Source organism: Scatophagus argus, chromosome 2 (assembly GCF_020382885.2).
Source record: "Scatophagus argus isolate fScaArg1 chromosome 2, fScaArg1.pri, whole genome shotgun sequence".
Taxonomy (NCBI): Eukaryota; Metazoa; Chordata; class Actinopteri; family Scatophagidae; genus Scatophagus; species Scatophagus argus.
Genome location: NC_058494.1, coordinates 27,959,615 through 27,978,724, shown reverse-complemented (window position 1 = coordinate 27,978,724; position 19,110 = coordinate 27,959,615). Strand labels below are relative to the sequence as shown.

At 44.2% G+C, this 19,110-nt stretch overlaps 2 protein-coding genes and 1 long non-coding RNA gene across 6 annotated transcripts; 1 reads left to right on the top strand and 2 right to left on the bottom strand.

Moving 5' to 3' along the window:
• Window positions 1-607: 607 nt before the first annotated feature.
• On the bottom strand, window positions 608-9,718 carry gtpbp2b (GTP binding protein 2b). Of its 3 annotated transcripts, none has more exons than XM_046376651.1 (12): window positions 9,597-9,718; window positions 8,384-8,410; window positions 7,110-7,294; window positions 6,728-6,839; window positions 5,802-5,999; window positions 5,303-5,477; window positions 4,283-4,502; window positions 3,502-3,637; window positions 3,355-3,413; window positions 3,083-3,254; window positions 2,691-2,855; window positions 608-2,591 (listed from the first exon to the last, which is right to left on the bottom strand). In XM_046376651.1, exons 1-12 carry the CDS (start codon window positions 9,654-9,656, stop codon window positions 2,397-2,399), a joined length of 1,704 nt encoding a protein of 567 aa, XP_046232607.1. In that variant the 5' UTR covers window positions 9,657-9,718; the 3' UTR covers window positions 608-2,396. The 3 variants fall into 3 exon arrangements, with proteins under 3 accessions (XP_046232607.1, XP_046232600.1, XP_046232616.1); XM_046376644.1 differs by having other exon boundaries at window positions 9,282-9,715; XM_046376660.1 differs by lacking the exon at window positions 9,597-9,718 and adding an exon at window positions 8,541-9,271.
• Window positions 9,719-9,934: 216 nt separating this feature from the next.
• LOC124052435 (E3 ubiquitin-protein ligase TRIM39-like) lies at window positions 9,935-17,344 on the bottom strand. The gene is made up of 3 exons (XM_046376673.1): window positions 17,174-17,344; window positions 15,230-16,791; window positions 9,935-12,227 (listed from the first exon to the last, which is right to left on the bottom strand). The coding sequence occupies exon 3, from the start codon at window positions 12,216-12,218 to the stop codon at window positions 10,554-10,556; it is 1,665 nt and encodes a 554-aa protein (XP_046232629.1). The 5' UTR covers window positions 12,219-12,227; window positions 15,230-16,791; window positions 17,174-17,344; the 3' UTR covers window positions 9,935-10,553.
• Window positions 12,518-14,594, top strand: LOC124052442. Of its 2 annotated transcripts, none has more exons than XR_006841997.1 (3): window positions 12,518-12,887; window positions 13,317-13,402; window positions 14,453-14,594. It is a non-coding gene; the product is annotated as an uncharacterized LOC124052442 (long non-coding RNA). The 2 variants fall into 2 exon arrangements; XR_006841996.1 differs by having other exon boundaries at window positions 12,518-12,938.
• Window positions 17,345-19,110: the final 1,766 nt, after the last annotated feature.

Below are 19,110 nucleotides of genomic sequence, written 5' to 3'. Positions count from 1 at the left end.
AGCCAGAGTCTGTGCAGTAGCAATCAGGAGGAGGAGCCGCATTATCGAGTTCCCGTCCATACACCTGTCTGAGCCAATCAGGAGCAGCACTCAGCTGTCAATCATGACATTTCAGACCCTTTTTATAGCATCTAATAACCAATTAAAACCAAACTGATCAGAAAAATGAACACTTGAACAAACGTCAGCATGATAAGAACTAAAGTAAAATGACAGAAATCATCTTTGGGAAAAATTTATTTGACGTGTACTTTGAGTTTTTAGTTTGGCTCGTGTCCCATCTGCTAACACGGAGGGGGAGGAGCTTATGAGCTGTACTGCAGCCAGCCACCAGGGGGCGATCAGATGTTTTGGCTTCACTTTTGGCAGCAGTCGTATTTTAGATGCATACAGGGGAAACACTTGATTACTCAGCTTAGTTGATTTTTTTTTTTTTTTTCATCACAGGTGTATCCTTTTGTATCTGCTAGGCTAACAGTTTCCACCTGCTTCCAGTCTTTGTGCTAAGCTAAGCTAAACACACTCCGTCCATGTTGTTGTCTGACTTTGTGGAAGACAATCAAAAGAAAAACTCTGCAGAGCAACAGATTTCAGTCCTGTTCAGTCATTTTTCACTGTAACTGTTTATTTATTAGCTTGAAGGACGGTCAGGAAAAACAAGCTGATAAATCCACTCATTAATGTCGTCATCATTCTGCACGATGAGCCGATGAAGATCTCCTCACCGGCATCATCATCATCATCACACATGCACACTCAACAGTAACTCCATTCAAACAGTAAGCAAATTCAAACTCCACGGAAAGTACATTCGATATTTTTAGGTTTTAAATTGCACAGAATCTCCAAAAAATGACATTAAAATCCGTCTCAGCACTGGATACACACTTCATGTTTTAGAGTCAAAGAGCATGCAGGTTATGTTTAGCTGCAGCGAGCTGCCTGACACATCAAACCTACAAACCTTTAATGTCTTCAGCAAACACGGACAGAACAAGATGCAAGTCATTTGGAAATGCCGAGTGTCATCGTCCAACGGCTGATTAACCCCACGAGGGGCTGGAATAAACGACAGGAAGTCAGCTGGTTTTCAGGGAGTGGTGTAAAAATAAAAGCATGAAGATCCAGTCAGATCGCATCAGTCTGAACTCCTTCGGTACGTACGGAGGCCCGGAGGCGTCGAGAGGCGTCCTTAGAAAACTCTCAGGTTAACGAATCCCACGCGCTCGTTTGTAAACACGTGAGCTGAAATGAAGCACGCAGCAAAACTCATCCATTTAAGAAAGCCAAACATTTTTCTGATCACCAAAAGGGCCTGGCTGGTTTTATTGTTAAGACGGCCTGTAAAATCAATTTGTTTTAAAGTAACAGCAGTCGTCTGATAGATAACTGTTTATCTTTTGCATTAATAATCTGAGTGAATCATTAACTCCAGTTTTCTCACAAATGCAGAGCAGTAAAAAGCAGCAGATTTATCTCCAAACGTCGTGGAGTGGAAGTACGAAATACCTCAGAACTGTACTTCAGCACAGTACTTGAGTAAATGTACTTCATTACACTTCATCACTGGCCTTTCTAAATTCTCACACTAAGATTTTTTTATTTTTACTGCGAATGTGTACAAATTCCAAATATCTTTTCCTAATCGGCTAATCAGCACTGAAAACTCAGTCATTAATACCCACTGAGCACACGAGCTAATGTGATTAAATTATCTACTGGTTCTCAAATTCACACCAAATTTCTCCAAAGTTGACCTCAGAGTGAGAATTCAAACTTTCACTTCCAGCTTCAGCTGAGCTAACAAATTAGCATAACGTCATTACGTTGTCAGGGACGTCAGATTCTCCGAGAAATCAGCCGGCCAGTGAAGCCAACACGTTTCGTCCCTTTCACCCTCTGGTTTGTTCTCCTGTAGCTTCCTGTCTGTCTAAAACTGACCCTGGTCAGCCACCGTCCTCCCGCAGTGAGAGAAACAGGCAGAACCAGCACCATGAGATCCACCTCGGGCCTCTTCAAACGCCGCACTGCGCACACACCGTGCGCACCGTGCGTGTGTGGACCCGTGTTGTGTTGGCCACAATCCTCAAAGCCAACCCGCCCCCAAAGACAATCCCGCTGCCTCCTCACGAGGAAGCGGAGCCTCTTAAAGCAAACTGTGGCACAACATCAGATTAACCGTCCAGGCTTAAGTCCACTGAGGTCAGCCAGCTTTAACTCCAGACACGAACGTCTGCTGGGAGGAAGATGATGATGATGCTGATGATGATGGACTCTGACATCACAGCAGGGGCGAATGAGGTCAGAACTATAGATCCGGGATGGGAGAGTTAGTGTGCCGCCATGTGGCGGGAGAGTAAACCCGATCAGAGCTGACGTCTGACCGGTCGAAGTCTTTAATGCTCCTGCACGTTCTGGTCGTGGTTCTGGTTCTGGTCTTGGTTCTGGGAGGGCGGCAGCAGGCGGGTGACGTGGCCGATGCCTTTGGTGACGCCCTCCCTGAAGAGCAGCTTGGCGCCCAGTCGCAGGTACTCGGGGTGCTTGATGAAGCGGAAGCGAACCACAGCTCGCTCGCCTGTACGCAGCTCGTCCTGCAGCAGAGACACGGACGCAGTTACACCAGGCAGCCACCAGAGGGCGCACTGCTCACAAGCTCAACACCATCTACAGACCAGGATGTACGGACCGACCTTCCCGTGGAGGCACTCCACCGTGGCCGTCTGTCTGACGTTGCCGACGTGCACGGTGACCTGTGAGCCCCGCCGGAAGGTCTTAGCGTGGAAGAGCAGCACGATGGCCGCGTCAAACTGGCAGCAGATGGTCGGGTTCATCTTAGGGCTGACCATCACCATACCCTGCAACAGCCAATCAGACGACACGGTCAGGACATGCTCATGAGGAGTGTGTGTGTGGGGGGGGGCTGTTCCTTTAAAGCTCTCATCTCCTCTCTCGGTCTAAAGTCAGAGTAGCAGCCCTGCGAAGTCACTACACACCTGAGAACAGAAGTGCTGGATGATTAACTTTACCGCCATGAGACCTTCACCATCGGTGAGGTAGAACCTCAAGTCATGTGACCTCTGACCTTACGCAGCAGCGAGCGGTCAAAGTTCCCCAGAGCCAGCGTGGCGGCCTGTCCGGCCCTCAGGACCCTGCAGGCCGAGCGGTTCCTCTGGATGCTGCCCACCTTCAGGCGCAGGAAGCGGCCCTCGTCGGTGGGCCCGACCACCAGCCTCTCGCCCTCCCTGCACACTCCGCTGAAAGACACACAGCCAGCGTCACTACTGCAGTACACGCAGTACTCGTATACTACTACTTTTAAACTTTTCAGACTTCCCAAACCCTCTATCATCTCACCTGTACAGAGTTCCTCCCACCACAGTCCCCACGTCAGGAACTGAGTAGATCTCATCCACCTGCGCGCACACACACGCACGCACACACACACACCATGAGTGAGAGAAGGTTTTCATTGTGTGCGTGTGTGTGCGTGTGTGTGTGTACCTGGAACTCGGTGAGCTGCTGCATCAGCTCCTCCTGCTCCTTGCTGTTGCTCAGTGGAGGGAGGATGTTCAGGAAAACCTTCAGCAGGTCCAGACTCTCTCCAGACACACTGGACAGGGTGAAGATGGGCGTGATGCTGCGCGCGCACACACACACACACACACACACACACACACACACACACACACACACAGTGGAAACGTTAATCATGCTGACAGGTGTTTCTAATATTTTGTCCACTGTGGACTCTCTCGCTCAGGTCTGACAGTTCAGAAAAGTGGACGGTTGGAGCACAAAGGGCAGAAGAAAATGCACGGAACAGCCCTTTTCCACCTCAGGGAGACGATCAATCACCTGTGAACAAAAACAGGCCGGAGGAGGACAGACGGAGGAGGACAGACGGAGGAGGACAGACGGAGGAGGACAGACGGAGCAGCGGGAGGAGAGAACGACGAGTCGAATCCAGTTTGAAGGAGCATCTGATCCTCTCAGCAGGACCAGCAGATTTGACTGAAGCGTCAGCATCAGTCCCACTGAAGACCTCCACGTCCGTCACAGCTGACACATTCAGATCACGTGAACAGCAGCGCAGGAGGAGCTCAGATGCTTTACTACAGGAAAAGTACTAACACCACATGGGAAAAATACTTTGCTACAAGTAAACGTCCAGTGCTGAAAATGTTACTTCAGTAAAAGTAAGGCAGCATCATCAGCAAAATGTACTCAAAGTATTCAAAGTAGCAGTAGTATTAGTTGCAGTATTAGTCGTATTTTTACCCACCAGGCAGACTGAGCGAACTGCTGAGCGGCGGTCACGGCGTCGTCGGGGGTGGACACCACCATGGGAACCTTGTTGCAGCCCGGCTGCTTCAGGACTCGCTCCAGCTGTCGGACGGTTCGCTCCACGGTGCCGCGGGAGCACAGGTCCACTTTGCTGACCACGATGAAGATGGGAACTTTGAGCGCCATGGCCAGGCCCAGGTGTTCCCGCGTCGTGCCAGCTGGACGGAGCGCAGGAACACAACCGATTAAAAGACTTGGTTACCCAGAAGGCACCAGGCAGGTCTCAGGAGAGAAACACTCATTCAGTCTTTTATCTCCTACAGGTTGACTGCGTGTTGTTTGTTGTCCGTTTGTCTTTTCTGTCTTGAATCAGCATTGTGGTCCTGCGCAGTCTGAGACCGCGTAGTTCTGCGGAGGCTTAATGTTTCACTTAATGTTTACAGTAAACAAAGTGTGTGTGAGGTCACTACAGGTCGCACAGTAAACCAGCTGTGACTCTGAACGGCCAACGCTGCTCACTCCTGACCTCTAGTGGTGACTTCACTGTGTTGTTTTTACTTCTTTAAAATCTGATTTGTCGATTGACAGAAAATTTATTCCACCAATTATGACAATAAGTCAATTAGCTCTGATGAACCGTTGGGTCTTCTTCCACAGCTTTAGACCCAAACAAATAATCGATAAATGAGTGGAAGATTAAAAACAGCTGTCAACTGCAGCTTTTAACAGGACTGTTTCAGCAGGGTGATGAGGGACTTTGACTTTTATGGTCTGATGGCCGCCCACATCGAGTCGGGGTCTGCTCTCAGGTTTCTGCGTCCTGAGAGGCAGTTTTTCCTCCCCACTGTCGCCAAGCGCCTGCTCACGGCGGTTTTGTTGAGTCTCTTGAGTCTCTGCTCTGATGGCAAAGCGTCATGTGACAGCACTTGTTGTGAGTTGATCCTACATAAACGATCTGAACTGAACTGAACTGATGCTGTGGCTTCCTGTGTGGAGCGAGTGTGACGCTGCAGCTCACCGATGCCCGTGTTGGCGCTCACCACCAGCATGGCGAAGTCGGGGCAGTAGCTGGTGAGGCCGAAGATGGTGGTCTTCAGGTACTTGTGGTGTCCGGCCAGGTCGATGAAGGTGATCATCTTGGAGGAGCTCTCACAGATCTCCTCGGCTGTGCGAGACTCGCTGTAGTTCACCACCTGCGTTGGATTCAGAAAGCAGACAAGCGGAGAAAGCAGCTTCTGTGGTCGTCATCACGGCGTCAGCCTATCAGCCTCTCGTATTAGCAAAAAGGTGCACGCCGGGCCGACGTTTCATTTTAAGGCAGATGGTGACAACACGCTGATGCCATCCTGCATCTCTACATTATATTAAACTGTATGTTTAATTAGCATAATAAACGCTTTATGTTACAATGTAACTCGAAAACATGCGACTCCAAGTCACGTCATTCACCTGCGAGTCGGCGTGGTGACACAATGACCGTATTTCTAAGCGAGGCTCAGCTCTCTCGGGGTGCTCACCTCCCCTTTGCTGTTGAAGCCCAGGATCTCGAAGCTGATGCTGGACGTGCGACCCGTCTGGATCTCGTGCAGATGTCTGAAGAGGTTGAGCCGCGCTCGGCCTCGGCCGTTGTCCAGCTCGCCCTGCGTCAGGACGCCCAGCAAGGTCGACTTCCCCGAGTCCACGTTCCCTAGAACCGCCACCCGCAGGTCCAGGAACTGTCGCAGTCCAAAACAACATGATGGAGGGTAACGAACAGATAAAAGTCTGTTTAAAAAGGATCCTGTTGCTGCCTGCAGCTGAGCTCAGTTTGTGGTCATCCTTTTTAATGTCTGAACAACCTGAGATCTGAACAAAGGAATCGTACTTGGGTTTGGACCCAAACAACTCATGGTGACCCTTTAGGGGAAGGGGACTCAAATCTGAGCCGAACCGGACCTCAACCAGCTCATTTCACATGAAGTGCTGTAGGAAGGAGTCGAAAACCCCAGGAAGAAGTCAGCACTTTTGCACTTCCAGTTAGGGTTCCTCGGCTCAAAGTCAACAAGTTTTCTTAAATGCTTTTGTTAAAATGCCTGGAATGACGTCTGCGGTCAACACAAGCTCAGGAGATTTTCATGTTTCCTTCTACAGCATTTGCTAACAAAACCCTCGGACACATCAATGAACCGAGACCAGTGATGGTCATTGGTTCAGGACCCATCAAACGTTTTTTAGCTTCTAAAATAAAATAAATATTTTTTGACAGCAGTGACGGAGCTCAGGATTTATCAGGACAGCTGCTGCACTCCCACCTGCCTGATGTGGACTTAACTGTCATCGGTGACGCATTCCGGTTTGCATTTTTTGCAACGTGAAAAGAAACTAAATTAAGAGGAAAACCCAACAAGTTCAACTGAGACCTGAACGATCGAACTCAAGGTGTGATGCATGAGCAGCATCTCACCTGCTGATCATCAGGAACCTTTCGAACCAGGACTTCTGCGATTTTGCGGGTGCTTCTGTCCGAGTCGTAGTCCACCTCCCTCTCTCGGAGGAGAGTGATGTCAGCGCCGACCCTGATGAGACACAGAAGGAAAACCTGAACAAACTGAAACAGCTCACAGCACGGCGCTGCACTCAGTCAACTCCATCACTACGTTCACGTTCGTTTAGTGAAGCGGCTTCGGCCAGTGAGTCTGAATGTCACCTAATGTGAACAAATGTTTCACATGACAACAAATTTCATGATTTGTACTGGCACGTTTCAGAACGGCTCAGCAGCTCCTCTGACAGCTGCCTCAGCAGTCTTCCAGGTGTAGCATCACCTGTCGGAGGAGGTGACCTACTTCTCTGCCATCCTCTTTAAGGTCTTGAGCGAGGCCTTCATGTCGGCCTCGGTCAGGCCCACCAGCAGGCCGTTGTCCTCCACTCCGATCTGGTAGACGGCCTCGCCGCGGCCCTCCTGCAGACGCCACTTCAGCTGCGTGGCCAGATGCTCGAAGCGATACTGCGTGGGATTAACCAGCTTCAGCTACGACACGAGCACAGGGACAGCAACGTGACGGATGAACAGGAAAACGTCCACAGAGCTCACAGCCAGACAGACCACAAGTCAAAGAAACGCTTTGCTCAACATCTTCTGCAAACATTTTGTCCAGGAAATAGAAATAAATACACAGACAGGTCTGTTAACTTTCCAACAGTGCAACGTTACTAAACCATCTGACTGTTAAAATGGCTGCTGGTTTACTTTCTGTAAGCCAATTCACTGATTAATCGCTAAATTCTTGCAGCTTTATGTACACAACTTTAGTGGCCAGTTGAACTAAAACTGAAATAAATCTCTCTCCGAGCGTACGGCAGCTGGTGGGGAACCTTACAGCCGAACAACGCTGAACTTTTACTCGCAGTGCAGTATTAGTACTGAAGTAAACTGTCTGAATACAGCAAAGAAATGTGAAAGAAACGCTGAAGGTCATTCAGACGCTGTGACTGCGTGAGTTTGTCCACCAGGGGGCGCCGATGAACTCATGTTAACGCTGACATGTTTGACTGCAGGCTGTCATCACCATCGCAAAAGGATTTGGTTTTTATCTGTTTTATGTTCAGAAATCCTATTTTTATTGACATATTGGTGTCAAAATTGTTACTATAAACAAAAACGCTAAGACACCAAAAATGTAAGAAACTAATAAACTAACATTCACACAAACATAAAAATAACTCACAAATTATATTGCAGGTACTTTTTCCTGTCTGCCAGCATAAAAGCAAATGGCTTTGTGAATTAATACATAAATGTAAATTAAGTCACATTTCACAAATTAATTAATTAATTCCAGTATTTTTTTAGGTATTGTTGGTGCATTGAAGGTATGTTAATGTATTTATTGAGTAATTTGTTTACTTGTTTGGTTATTGGCAGGTTCAGTCCTCCACACTTCACCAGCAAAATGTTGACAAAGTTATGTGTGTTTATACTGACTAACAATTATTAACTAATTACTAATTAGGTTAATATAACGACATCATTTCTATACAATAATTAATCATTAAATACAACCTGGACCTGAATAGCTGAAGAAAATAACTAACAATAAATATTTATTGAGTTGGTTACCTTGTACTCAATGTTTCCTTCTTCAGCCTGAAAACAGAAAGAAGACGGATGAGGACACTGAAAGACAGACTCGTGTCCAAATGGACGGACTCACACCACACAGTCCATGTGCTACAGTACGTGGACGCTGCTGTCTGTCCCTGTTTGTGTGTCTCACAGATGAGGATGAGGATGAGGATGATGATGCCTGGTGGTGAGCGCTGACACATTATGTTTTCAACTGACTGCACCGCAACCCCTTACGTTCCCTTACGTTCCCTTACGTGGGCGGCAACGTGCATCCGCGCGCCCATTTTCATTGACTATTCTGCCAATTTAACGTTTATTTGGACCAAAGAAGCTCCAAGTACCATATAAAGATCGACTCTGACCTTTTCCTATATCTAAAAGATGAAAGTCTCTATTCGGCATACAATCACATTGCCTGAATATCTTTTCACAGCTGTTTCCCCAGGATTCTCCCACCAAATAAGTCCACAGTAGATTTTTGTGTTAAACAGTGCTGAGATTTGGAAGATAAATATAGAAACGCAAGCACTCATTTTTATGCTTGAAGCATAAGCTGAATTGTTAGTTTTTCTGTTTTATTTCAGAAAAGATACGTAATCAACTTTTATGCCACTTGTGCCTTCACCATTTGGTCCAAATAATGTTAAATTGTGAGATATTTAAGTGCGGTTTGGTGTGACGTTTCCTCCGGACAGCAGTCAGTGTCGGGTGGGGGTATCTCACACCAACAGTACTGTCACAGCATGCTACAGATATTTACTGACGTGCTGAGATACATGTCGTCAGAAGTTAGCCTGAAACTGGCTCAGGTTTGCTGCAGTACCACTAGCTAGCTGGCTACTTTAGCGGGCTGGATGTCCCGTTAATCCCCGGGATACACGGAAGCTACCTCCGGTGGAAAATACGGTGGCGGCGTTTTGCTGTTCCTGTTGTTCTTTTTATTCCTTCTTCTCCGGCCGCGTTTGCCTCTTCTCGTTCGCGACTTTTTCGATGTTTTCTTCCCGTTATTCCCGGAGCCAGATCCCTGTCCGTGTCTGCCGTGTCCGGGCGACACTGCGCCACTCTCGGACAAATCCACCATCGCTGAGCTCAGGACGTGCGCGGCAGCCTGAAACTCGAGATCCCCGGGAGCCGCCTGAGCTCACGGTGATGACGTCATACGAGATAAAGTTAACAATACTGCGCTTTCAAACATCACATCTACCGAAACACGGGGCCTGTCTGGCTCAAGACCTGCAGCGGAGGATGCTCTCTTCAGCATCATCAGCACCGTCAAGTCCGCTTCCGCACACACAGTACAGCTTCCGGAACTTTCAAAATAATTTCAACCTTCAGGTTTTCCGAATGGGAAAAGAGATGACATTTCAAAGTAAAAGTAAGTGAAGTGCTGATGTTTGTTTGCTGTGAAGGAATTAAAGTAACAATACATTTTGTCAGGCACAAATTTGAGTGTTGATACACTGTTTTGTTTTGTGTCTGTAATTACATGGCATAAGCTGAAATCAAACATTTCACATAGAAAAATGGATACATAATCAGTCAGTTAATTAATTTCTTTTTATTGTTTTTAAATACCCCAAATATATTTACTTGTTTATACTTAAGCAACATTTTCAGTGTGGGCCTTTTACTTGTAACAACAGGTATGGGTACTTTCACTTAAGGATCTACATATTTCCTCCACTACTGTAGTAAACATCACCTATAAACTATCATTTTATATGAAAAGAGCTAAACTAAGAACAACACCATCAAGAAAAAAGTGATACTCATATATACTCATATTTTACCAATTGCACCTTTAATATCCTTTTTATCTCTACCTTGATTGAAAAAATATTTGTGCTAGACCTTTAGACTGTATTATTAGACTTTAACTACAAGTAAAAAAAAGAGTCAATAAATCACTGAATGATTGAGAGAAGAATATTAAACACTTACTTACCATTCATCATTTAATTAGTTGTTGTTGCTGGTTTTAATAAAAAAAAAACCCAACAACAACTGAAAAGGTTTTTTTAAAAAACTGAATAAATATTGTAATGTTGTAACTAACAATCATTATGACTGACTGAACAATTGGTTGATGAATCATTTCGGCTTAAAGTAGCTCAGAGAAAGAAAAATCCAGAGTAAATAACTGCATATTTGTTCCTTTACATCACAGTCTTTCCATTTGAATATCATCAGTGTGACTGACAGGACAGATGACCAGAGGTGCAGAGTTTCTACCACCATGGTTAAGATCAGGACTGAAGTACGGGAAGAGTTTCTCAGTGAAGGAGCAGCCAGTAAAGGAGAAGATCAGAGCTGCATCTTCTGCATCATAAAAGGAGACCAGACCCTCCTCATAATCCACAAACACCCCCACCTTCTGGGGCTGAGACTTCAGAGAGAGACGGACTGGAGGGTCAGCAAGAGCCTCATACTCAGCTCCATTTCTCAGCCATATTGCCCTGTAACCCTTCTGAGGGCTCAGTGGGATTAGTCTCTTCCTGTCTACCGACTCTCTGACCACTCCCAGATTCCACGCTGTCTTCCCTTTGACCTGAACCTCAAAGTAAAATCTGCCTGAAGAGAAACTCTGCTTTCCTAAAACAAAAACACAGTAAGAAAATCTCTTTGGGTTGTCTGGGAGATTTTTCCTTACATGACCGTGAGTCACTTGTTTCCCATCATCAGACAGGACAAGACTGGGATGTGCTGTGTCAGGATCCAGAGTCACGTCCACTGCATACTGCTGGACCCTCTTCAGCTCAGCCTCAGCGAGAAGCTTCTTCGTCCGTTCACTGAGTGTCTCCTCCAGCTGAACCAAAGCTCTCGTCACAGTCCCATCATAGGATGCTGGAGGGACACTGACATCTGACCAGTCCATAGTGGGAGGGACAACCTTCAGAGATGGGAAGCTTTGGAGAAGATGGACGTGGTCTTCAGACTGTGAGATCTGCTCCACCTCAGAGCTTCTCTTCTTCAGCTCAGAGATTTCCTGTTCCAGATCTTTGATGAAAATGTCTGCCTGTTTTTCTGTTGCTTTCTGCTTCTTTTCTATCGTCTTGATGAACTCGTCCAGGCTTCTGTCAACACACTCCTTTAGAGCAGTGAAGACCTGAACACCTTCTGCTGTCTCTCTGTCTGCACCTTCCTTACTGAGCTCCACTGAGTGTTTGACCTCCTGAATCTTCAGTCGTCTCTCCTGGATCATCTGCTGAAGTTCAGTGTTTGTCTTCCTCAGCTTTGCCTTCTTTTCTTCATATCCTTCTTTCAGAGGAACAACTTCATGTGTCTTGTGGTCTGAAGCAGGACAGTGAGTGCAGACACACATCTGGTCGGTCTTACAGAAGAGCTCCAGAGGTTTATCGTGCTGCTTACACATCCTGTCTTCCAGGTTCTCCACAGGGTCAATCAGCTGATGTCTTTTCAGGCCTGCAGCTGTCAGGTGAGGCTCCAGGTGAGTCTCACAGTAGGAGACCAGACACACCAGGCAGGACTTCAGGGCCTTCAGTTTGGTTTCAGTGCAGACGTCACAAGGAACCTCTGCTAGTTTGAAAACTTGTTCCTCTGAGCTGCTGCTGGCTTCCTGTTGAGCTGACTGTCTGAACTGAGCAACCATCTCAGAGATGAAGGTGTTGATGTACAGCTCAGGTCTTGTGTTGAAAACCTTTTTACACATGGGACACAAGTACTGATCATGATGGTCCCAGTGCTCAGTGATGCAGGTTTTGCAGAAGTTGTGTCCACATGGTATGGTGACTGGATCAGTGAAGACATCCAGACAGATGGAGCACAGAAACTGGTCTTCAGATGGCAGACTGCTGGCAGCAAACATATCTGCACACTGAGAACAAACGTAAAGTATAACATTATTGGTACCTTTATATCACTTTTATAAAAATATCAAAGTATGATTACAGCGATTTTAAAACTTTAAATTGTATAGATGTGGAAAACATATCTAAACACTGAGAATACAATTTAAAAAAAAGCTGTGGTGAAAGAATTCTTCACAAATGGTCCATAAAGTTCATCTGTATGAATGATGCCTCAGCAGTTGGTCGTGTATACTTAAAGTATGACTGTGAATATTTGTTGAATAATGATGAAGTAATTTCCCAGCTTGGAATTAATAATGTAAATTTAAAAAGAAATAACATCTGCTTTTGTTCACAGCTTTATCCTAAGTTATTAGCCATCACTTGGTTTGGGATATTAAAGAATTTATTTTTTCCTTACAAACTCAGCAGCTTTGTAGAGATTTTTGTTATGCTAGATCAACACAAATAATCACCTGTTATGTTATTTGGTTACTCCATCCTGCCTCAGCCTTTGTGACAGTTGGTCAGCATCTGGGAATTTAAGATTCTATGGCCAGTATTTTTAATGGAAGCAGGAGCTCACACGTGAAACAATACCCTCCATCTCCACTGTGCGTGTCTGTCAACCACTAGCTGTGAACTGACAAGGTTAACCTCCTCCAGCTCCATTTTGATTGTAAACGGTAATTACTTTTTGGAGCTCTTGAAGAAGTTGCAGTTTTCTTAGCATTTACGTAAGTAGCTAACATTAGCTAAAACTTTACGTTCTTGACCGTTGTGTTGTTTGGTCGCGAGAAGACGTTGTGTTCAGCTAACAAAACATAAGCTAGGTGTCTTTTGAAAAGCTTAATCCCATCATACTCAAACATGTTTAAATTTTACAACTTAAGTCAGGTCAAGTCAAATGATTTTATATGTTCAAATGTTTTTCTAGTTCATTGGTATGGTGTATGCCAAGTGCAAATTATTTATTTGAGGCAAACTGACTGCTTGAGTTCAGAAAGAGGAGATTTACTTTATTTTAAATTTAATTTGAAAAAATCAATGCATCATTTAACATATGGTGTGTTGATTTAGATATTTCTTTTCTTCTGTTTTGCCTAACGTTACAGAAGCTAGCACTGCCTTTCCAAGATGGCGCCTAGAGCTTTACAAGGCCAAGTCCTCACCTCCAGGGAAACACTCAGCTCTTCAAATGGTAAGTCATCTCGAGCTATGTTTCTCACCTACTCACTCTGTCTCGAGTGTAATGTTAGCATGTGTTAAAACTAGTAATTTCCTTACAGCCTTAGAAACTGCTGTTCAATCGTAAACGCATCCCTGTGCTTTCAAAGTTGTAATGTAATATTGGGTTTTTTGGGGGATTTTGTTTACCGCCATTTATGTATGGAAAGTTAAAGGAATAATGTCCAATTGTCTTTGAAAATGTAAACTATTGAGATGTATTATTTAGGGTATTACAAATTGAGAAAAAAGCCCAGACTGTACTCATTCCTGTGTGTTCATCTAGAGGGGGTTTCAAAGTGTTAGGCTTTGCCTTGCCAGGCAGTTTAATAAGGAAATTAATATAGCAAGCAGGAAGTAAAACTTTAAATATGTCTTCAATTATGGTGTTAAGCAGTATTTTCTGGAGGTTGAAAATCTTCTAATCCAGGACTAGCTACATCTTCCATTTTGCTGTCAATTACAATGAAAATCATTCATGACTGAAAATGATTTTCAGAATCTGAAAAATAAATCTGCAAAGTTGACAAGAGTCCCGCTTGTCTAGATAGATAGATTTACTTTATTGATCCCATGCTGGGAAATCACAGGGCCGGGGAATTACAGCACGTGGCCTACGCATTCCAACCTGCTTGCACCATTCACACTTTCCAGAAAGCAGGCTCAGCGACTCTCCGGCTGATACTGAAAAGTATTTTAAGTATTATTCTGTGCTGCATTCATTTCCTTGTTGAGTGCCTGGCCAGATCACCTTGTCATCCTCCATAAAGAGCTTTGAAGCGCGTACTTGACAAATGCACAGGAATGAATACAGTGCAGGTTTTTTTCAAACATGTTGTAGTATCCCCTAAATAATATCATTAAAAAAGAGTGATGATGGCTCAAGACATTTTCTCTGACTGAGAAGATTGATACCACTTCTTCAACAAACAGTAAGCTGATTATTTCCCCAGAGTTTTTTGTTGTTTTGGCCCTCCTGTATGTCAGTGAAGTTCAGTAAAATATTTTACTATTTGTTTAACAGACTTCATCTCACCTGCAGACGAGAAGCAAACCTCTCCATCCCTTTTCCCTTGCAAGTTTTGCAATAATTTCATCATTGAGTGTGATTGTTGTAAAGTCGTTTTTTGTATTGGTAGCGAGAAAAAGTAATAAATTAGCAAACGTTAACTCTTTGGGATTGCGACTTTGTATTTTACTTCAGCATTTTTACAAAATTGTGAAAGGTCTTTAAGTTAGTGAAAAAATATGTTTTTATCACAGAAGATTCGTTTGATTTTTTTAAGTTACCCAATAGTAAAGTATTTTTTAAAATTACTTTAGGTAACATATTGAAAAAATGTCATGTTACTGTAGAAAAAACATAAGTTAGCAGACATTCTTCATTTTTTATGTATAGTACAAAGTCCGATTACATTTTTTTTTACTTTGTGCATTTATGAACAACTTTGAGTTTTTATACTGTAGAATTCATTCTGAATTTCTTCTGTGTTCTGTAATTAACAGAAAATTTCAGTTTTTTGGTTACGGGACAAAGTCCCAGTAATGAGCTGCCAGTACTTCTTTGGTTATTTTACAGATTTCTTTTCCTATATTGAGTATACTCAAAATACGCTTCTACATTTATGATAACAGAACTGTCTTTTTGACAAGTGTCACAAGAATCGAAGTTTTCTGTAAACAACAACAGAAACACAATATAACACTCCACATTTGCATAGCCCCATGTGTTGTATGTGCCAAAGCAGGACAGGTGGTCGAGACAAAGCTTATATTTTAGAAGTCTGACTTCTGTACTCACCAGTGTTTGCAAAGGTTCTGCTGGATTGTTGAGAAAGGCCCTCTGAACAGTCAAAGGACAAAAACTAACGACTTGTCATAACTGCAGCCTTTAGCTTTCTAAGAAATGTTGTTTCATTTAAAGATACTGACACCTAAGCTCCTGTGTTTCCAGTTCAGGCCCGCCTCATAATGACAAGATATCACTGATGTCACAATTGTGTAACAAGAACACAAGGAAGTACAGACAACTGAAGCAAGAATAATAATTTAATAATCAAAATATAGAAGGAAGCAGTAGACCAGGATCACAACAAAAAGAAGCTGTCCAATAAAACAAACAAATGGGGAGTAAGCAAAGAGCAAAGCAAAGACTCCAAAATAACAAGCAGGATACTCACGAGGAAACGACTGGACGCTCGATACACAAGGCTCGAGACAAACTGCCAAAGAATGAGAGGAACACACACATAAATTACACTATGGATGAAATCCTAATAATAGATTAATAGAAACTAATCACAAATCATAAAGGAGGGGGAAATTATAGAGGCAGGAAGTATAAAACAAAACATGACAAGGAAGCATAAAGAAAAATAAGCTGAGCGTAGATGGCACCAGAAACTACCTAGCTAAGGTTACCATACCTGCCTCTGTCCCAAAACTCTTCAGAAATCTCTTCACCCCTCAGGCCGAGAGATTTTAACGAACATTAAGTTACGTATTTGTCATTATTTAAAGGTTAAGTGCGGTCTCTTTTGTCACATTGCTGTACGTTGTTATTGCTTGAGGCCGCTCTTGGCCACCTAGCTAAACGCACCTCTTCAGGGATGCAGCTAATGAAGTTCATTGTGAAGTCATTTATGGAATATCTTCAAATGCTTCATACTCCTAAACTCTGTACGGCCTAAGATAAATTGTTATGAAAGGTAATAAACCACAATGATTGATCAACATATTAAAATTATTTTAGAAATTAAATTCTGTAAGTCATTAATATTGTTTGACGTGGATTCATAAAGCATGATATTTTAGAAATTCTGGAGGAAAGAATCCCATAATATGAAAGTAAGACTCGGGACCCTATGGCGGTAAACATTTCGATCTCCAAAGGTTTGTCTCACGCACTTTTTTCTGTTGCTTTTGGTGCATATGAGGAAATATGCAAATTTTGAGAACATTTGTTGTTATTCTGAGAAACTGAGTCATTATTTCCTGGTATTCATCATTAAGCCTCCAAACTTTTGAATTAAGTCATTATTTTGAGTTATAACTTTGAGAAAGTGCCATTTTTTAAAGATACTAACTTTTTATTTTGAGATACAAAATCATTATTTAGAGAAAGTTTTTATTTAAATGAGAGTATTTTTATTTTATTTCTCACATTGGTTATTGGTTGGCTGTTCTACAGGGATCAGTAAAATTATACCCACAGCCAAGTAACTTATAGCCTATAGCAAATTGGTAAGATTTTAAAAGCACATGAATATATACATTTGAACAGTAAATGACAATACATTTTCTAATTTCAGTCTGTCATTGTTTGGTTAGTTCTTATATTTCTCAGCCATTGGTATCCTAGTACTTCCATCCATCCATCCATTTTCTATACCACTTATCCCTCAGGGTCGTGGGGAGCTGGAGCCTATCCCAGCTGACTACGGGCGAGAGGCGGGGTTCACCCTGGACTGGTCGCCAGTCAATCGCAGGGCCAACACACAAAGACAAACAACCACACACCCTCACAGTCACACCTAGGGGGCAATTTAGAGTAGCCAATTAACCTAATGAGCATGTTTTTGGGATTGTGGGAGGAAGCCGGAGAACCCGGAGAAAACCCACGCAGGCACAAGGAGAACATGCAAACTCCACATAGAAGGGCCCAGACCGGGATTCGAACCTGGAACCCTCTTGCTATGAGGCGACAGTGCTAACCACTGCACCACCGTGCCGCCCCTCCTAGTACTTCCTGCAGTGCCAATATTGTGTGAAAACTACAAGTAAGCAGACAAATTAATGTATGCACACATCAGGAAAAGAAAAACATGCATAAATATTTAATTTGTATTTGTATGACTACAGAGTGTAGTCATGAAGTCATTTGAGCGCCTGGTTCTGTCCCACCTCAAGTCCATCACAACCCCCCTCCTGGACCCCCTGCAGTTTGCCTACAGAGCCAACAGGTCTGTAGACGATGCAGCCAACTTGACTCTACACTTCATCCTGCGGCATCTGGACTCCCTGGGAACCTACGTTAGGATCTTGGACTTCAGCTCTGCTTTCAATACGATCCGCCCAGCTCTCCTCCAGGACAAGCTGTCCCTGCTGAACGTGCCTGACCCCACCTGCCTGTGGATCACTGACTTCCTGACAGACAGGAAACAGCATGTGAGGCTGGTGAAGAATGTCTCGGACACCCGCACCATCAGCACCGACCCCCCAGGGCTGTGTACTTTCCCCTCTGCTCTTCTCCATCTACACCAACTGCTGCACCTCCAGCCACCAGTCTGTCAAGCTGATTAAGTTTGCAGACGACACCACCCTCATCGGTCTCATCTCGGACGGGGATGAGTCCGCCTACAGGAGGGAGGTGGACCGTCTGGTGTCCTGGTGCGGTAACAACAACCACCTGGAGCTGAACGCCCAGAAGACAGTGGAGATGATCATTGACTTTCGGAAAGTGCCAGCTCCATCGCTCCCCCTCACCTTGACAGACACCCCCATCTCCACGGTGGACTCGTTCTGCTTCCTGGGTACCACCATCACCCGGGACCTCAAGTGGGAGCTGATGGTCCCTCATCAAAAGGGCCCAGCAGAGGATGTTCTTCCTGCGGCAGCTGAGGAAACGCAAGGTGCCAACCAAGATGGTGGTTCAGTTCTACACGGCCATCATTGAGTCCATCCTCACCTCCTCCATCACTGTGTGGTACGCTGGGGCCACCGCCAGGGACAAGCACAGACTGCAGCGTGCTGTGCGCTCTGCTGAGAAGGTGATCGGTTGCAACCTTCCATCTCTCAGAGACCTGTACACCTCCAGGACTCTGAGGCGTGCAGGTCGGATCACAGCTGACCCTTCTCACCCTGGACATGGACTCTTTGAGAAACTCCCTTCAGGCAGGAGGTTATGGTCCATTCGGACCAAAACCTCACGCCACAAGAACATCTTCTTCCCCTGTGCTGTTGGACTGTTGAACACCAACTGACTAACATGCTGCTCTGCACTTTAGTTACTTCAGTACAGGAACTGATTTCTGCTCATGTCATGATCCACCTGCTGTTCATTTGCACTGTTTACCTCACCTACTTGCACTATACTTCCACCCTGTACTACCTCACTTTTGTACTACCTCCAGAACCATATTTATTTTACTTATCTTATTTTATTTTGTTTTACCTTATTCTATTTTATTTTAATTTACTCTGTTATTATATGTTACTTGTTCTTATGCTCTATATGTGCACCAATCACCAAGACAAATTCTTAGTAATGTGAAACCTCTTCACTTACATGGCAATAAAGATAATTCTGATTCTGATTCTGATAAGTACTTATATACATATAGATACCTCTTTCAAAGCCACCACTTTGAGTACCTCTTGTAATTGTAGAGGCCAAAGGTAACTTCTCGTGATGTCAGAATAATTTTGGTATTGAAATATTTATGCATGTTTATTTTTTCCTGATGTGTGTTTTCATTTTTTTGGCTGACTCTGTACATTATCTAGACAGAAGTATCCAGACACCCCTCTCTATGGGCCTGTTCTTCAGGGTTTGGGCTCGGCCCCTGACTTCCAGTGAAGGGAAATCTTAATGCTTCAGCACACCAAGACATTTTGGACAATGCTATGCTTCCAACTTTGTGGCAACAGTTTGTTGAAGGCCCTTTTCTATTCCAGCATGAC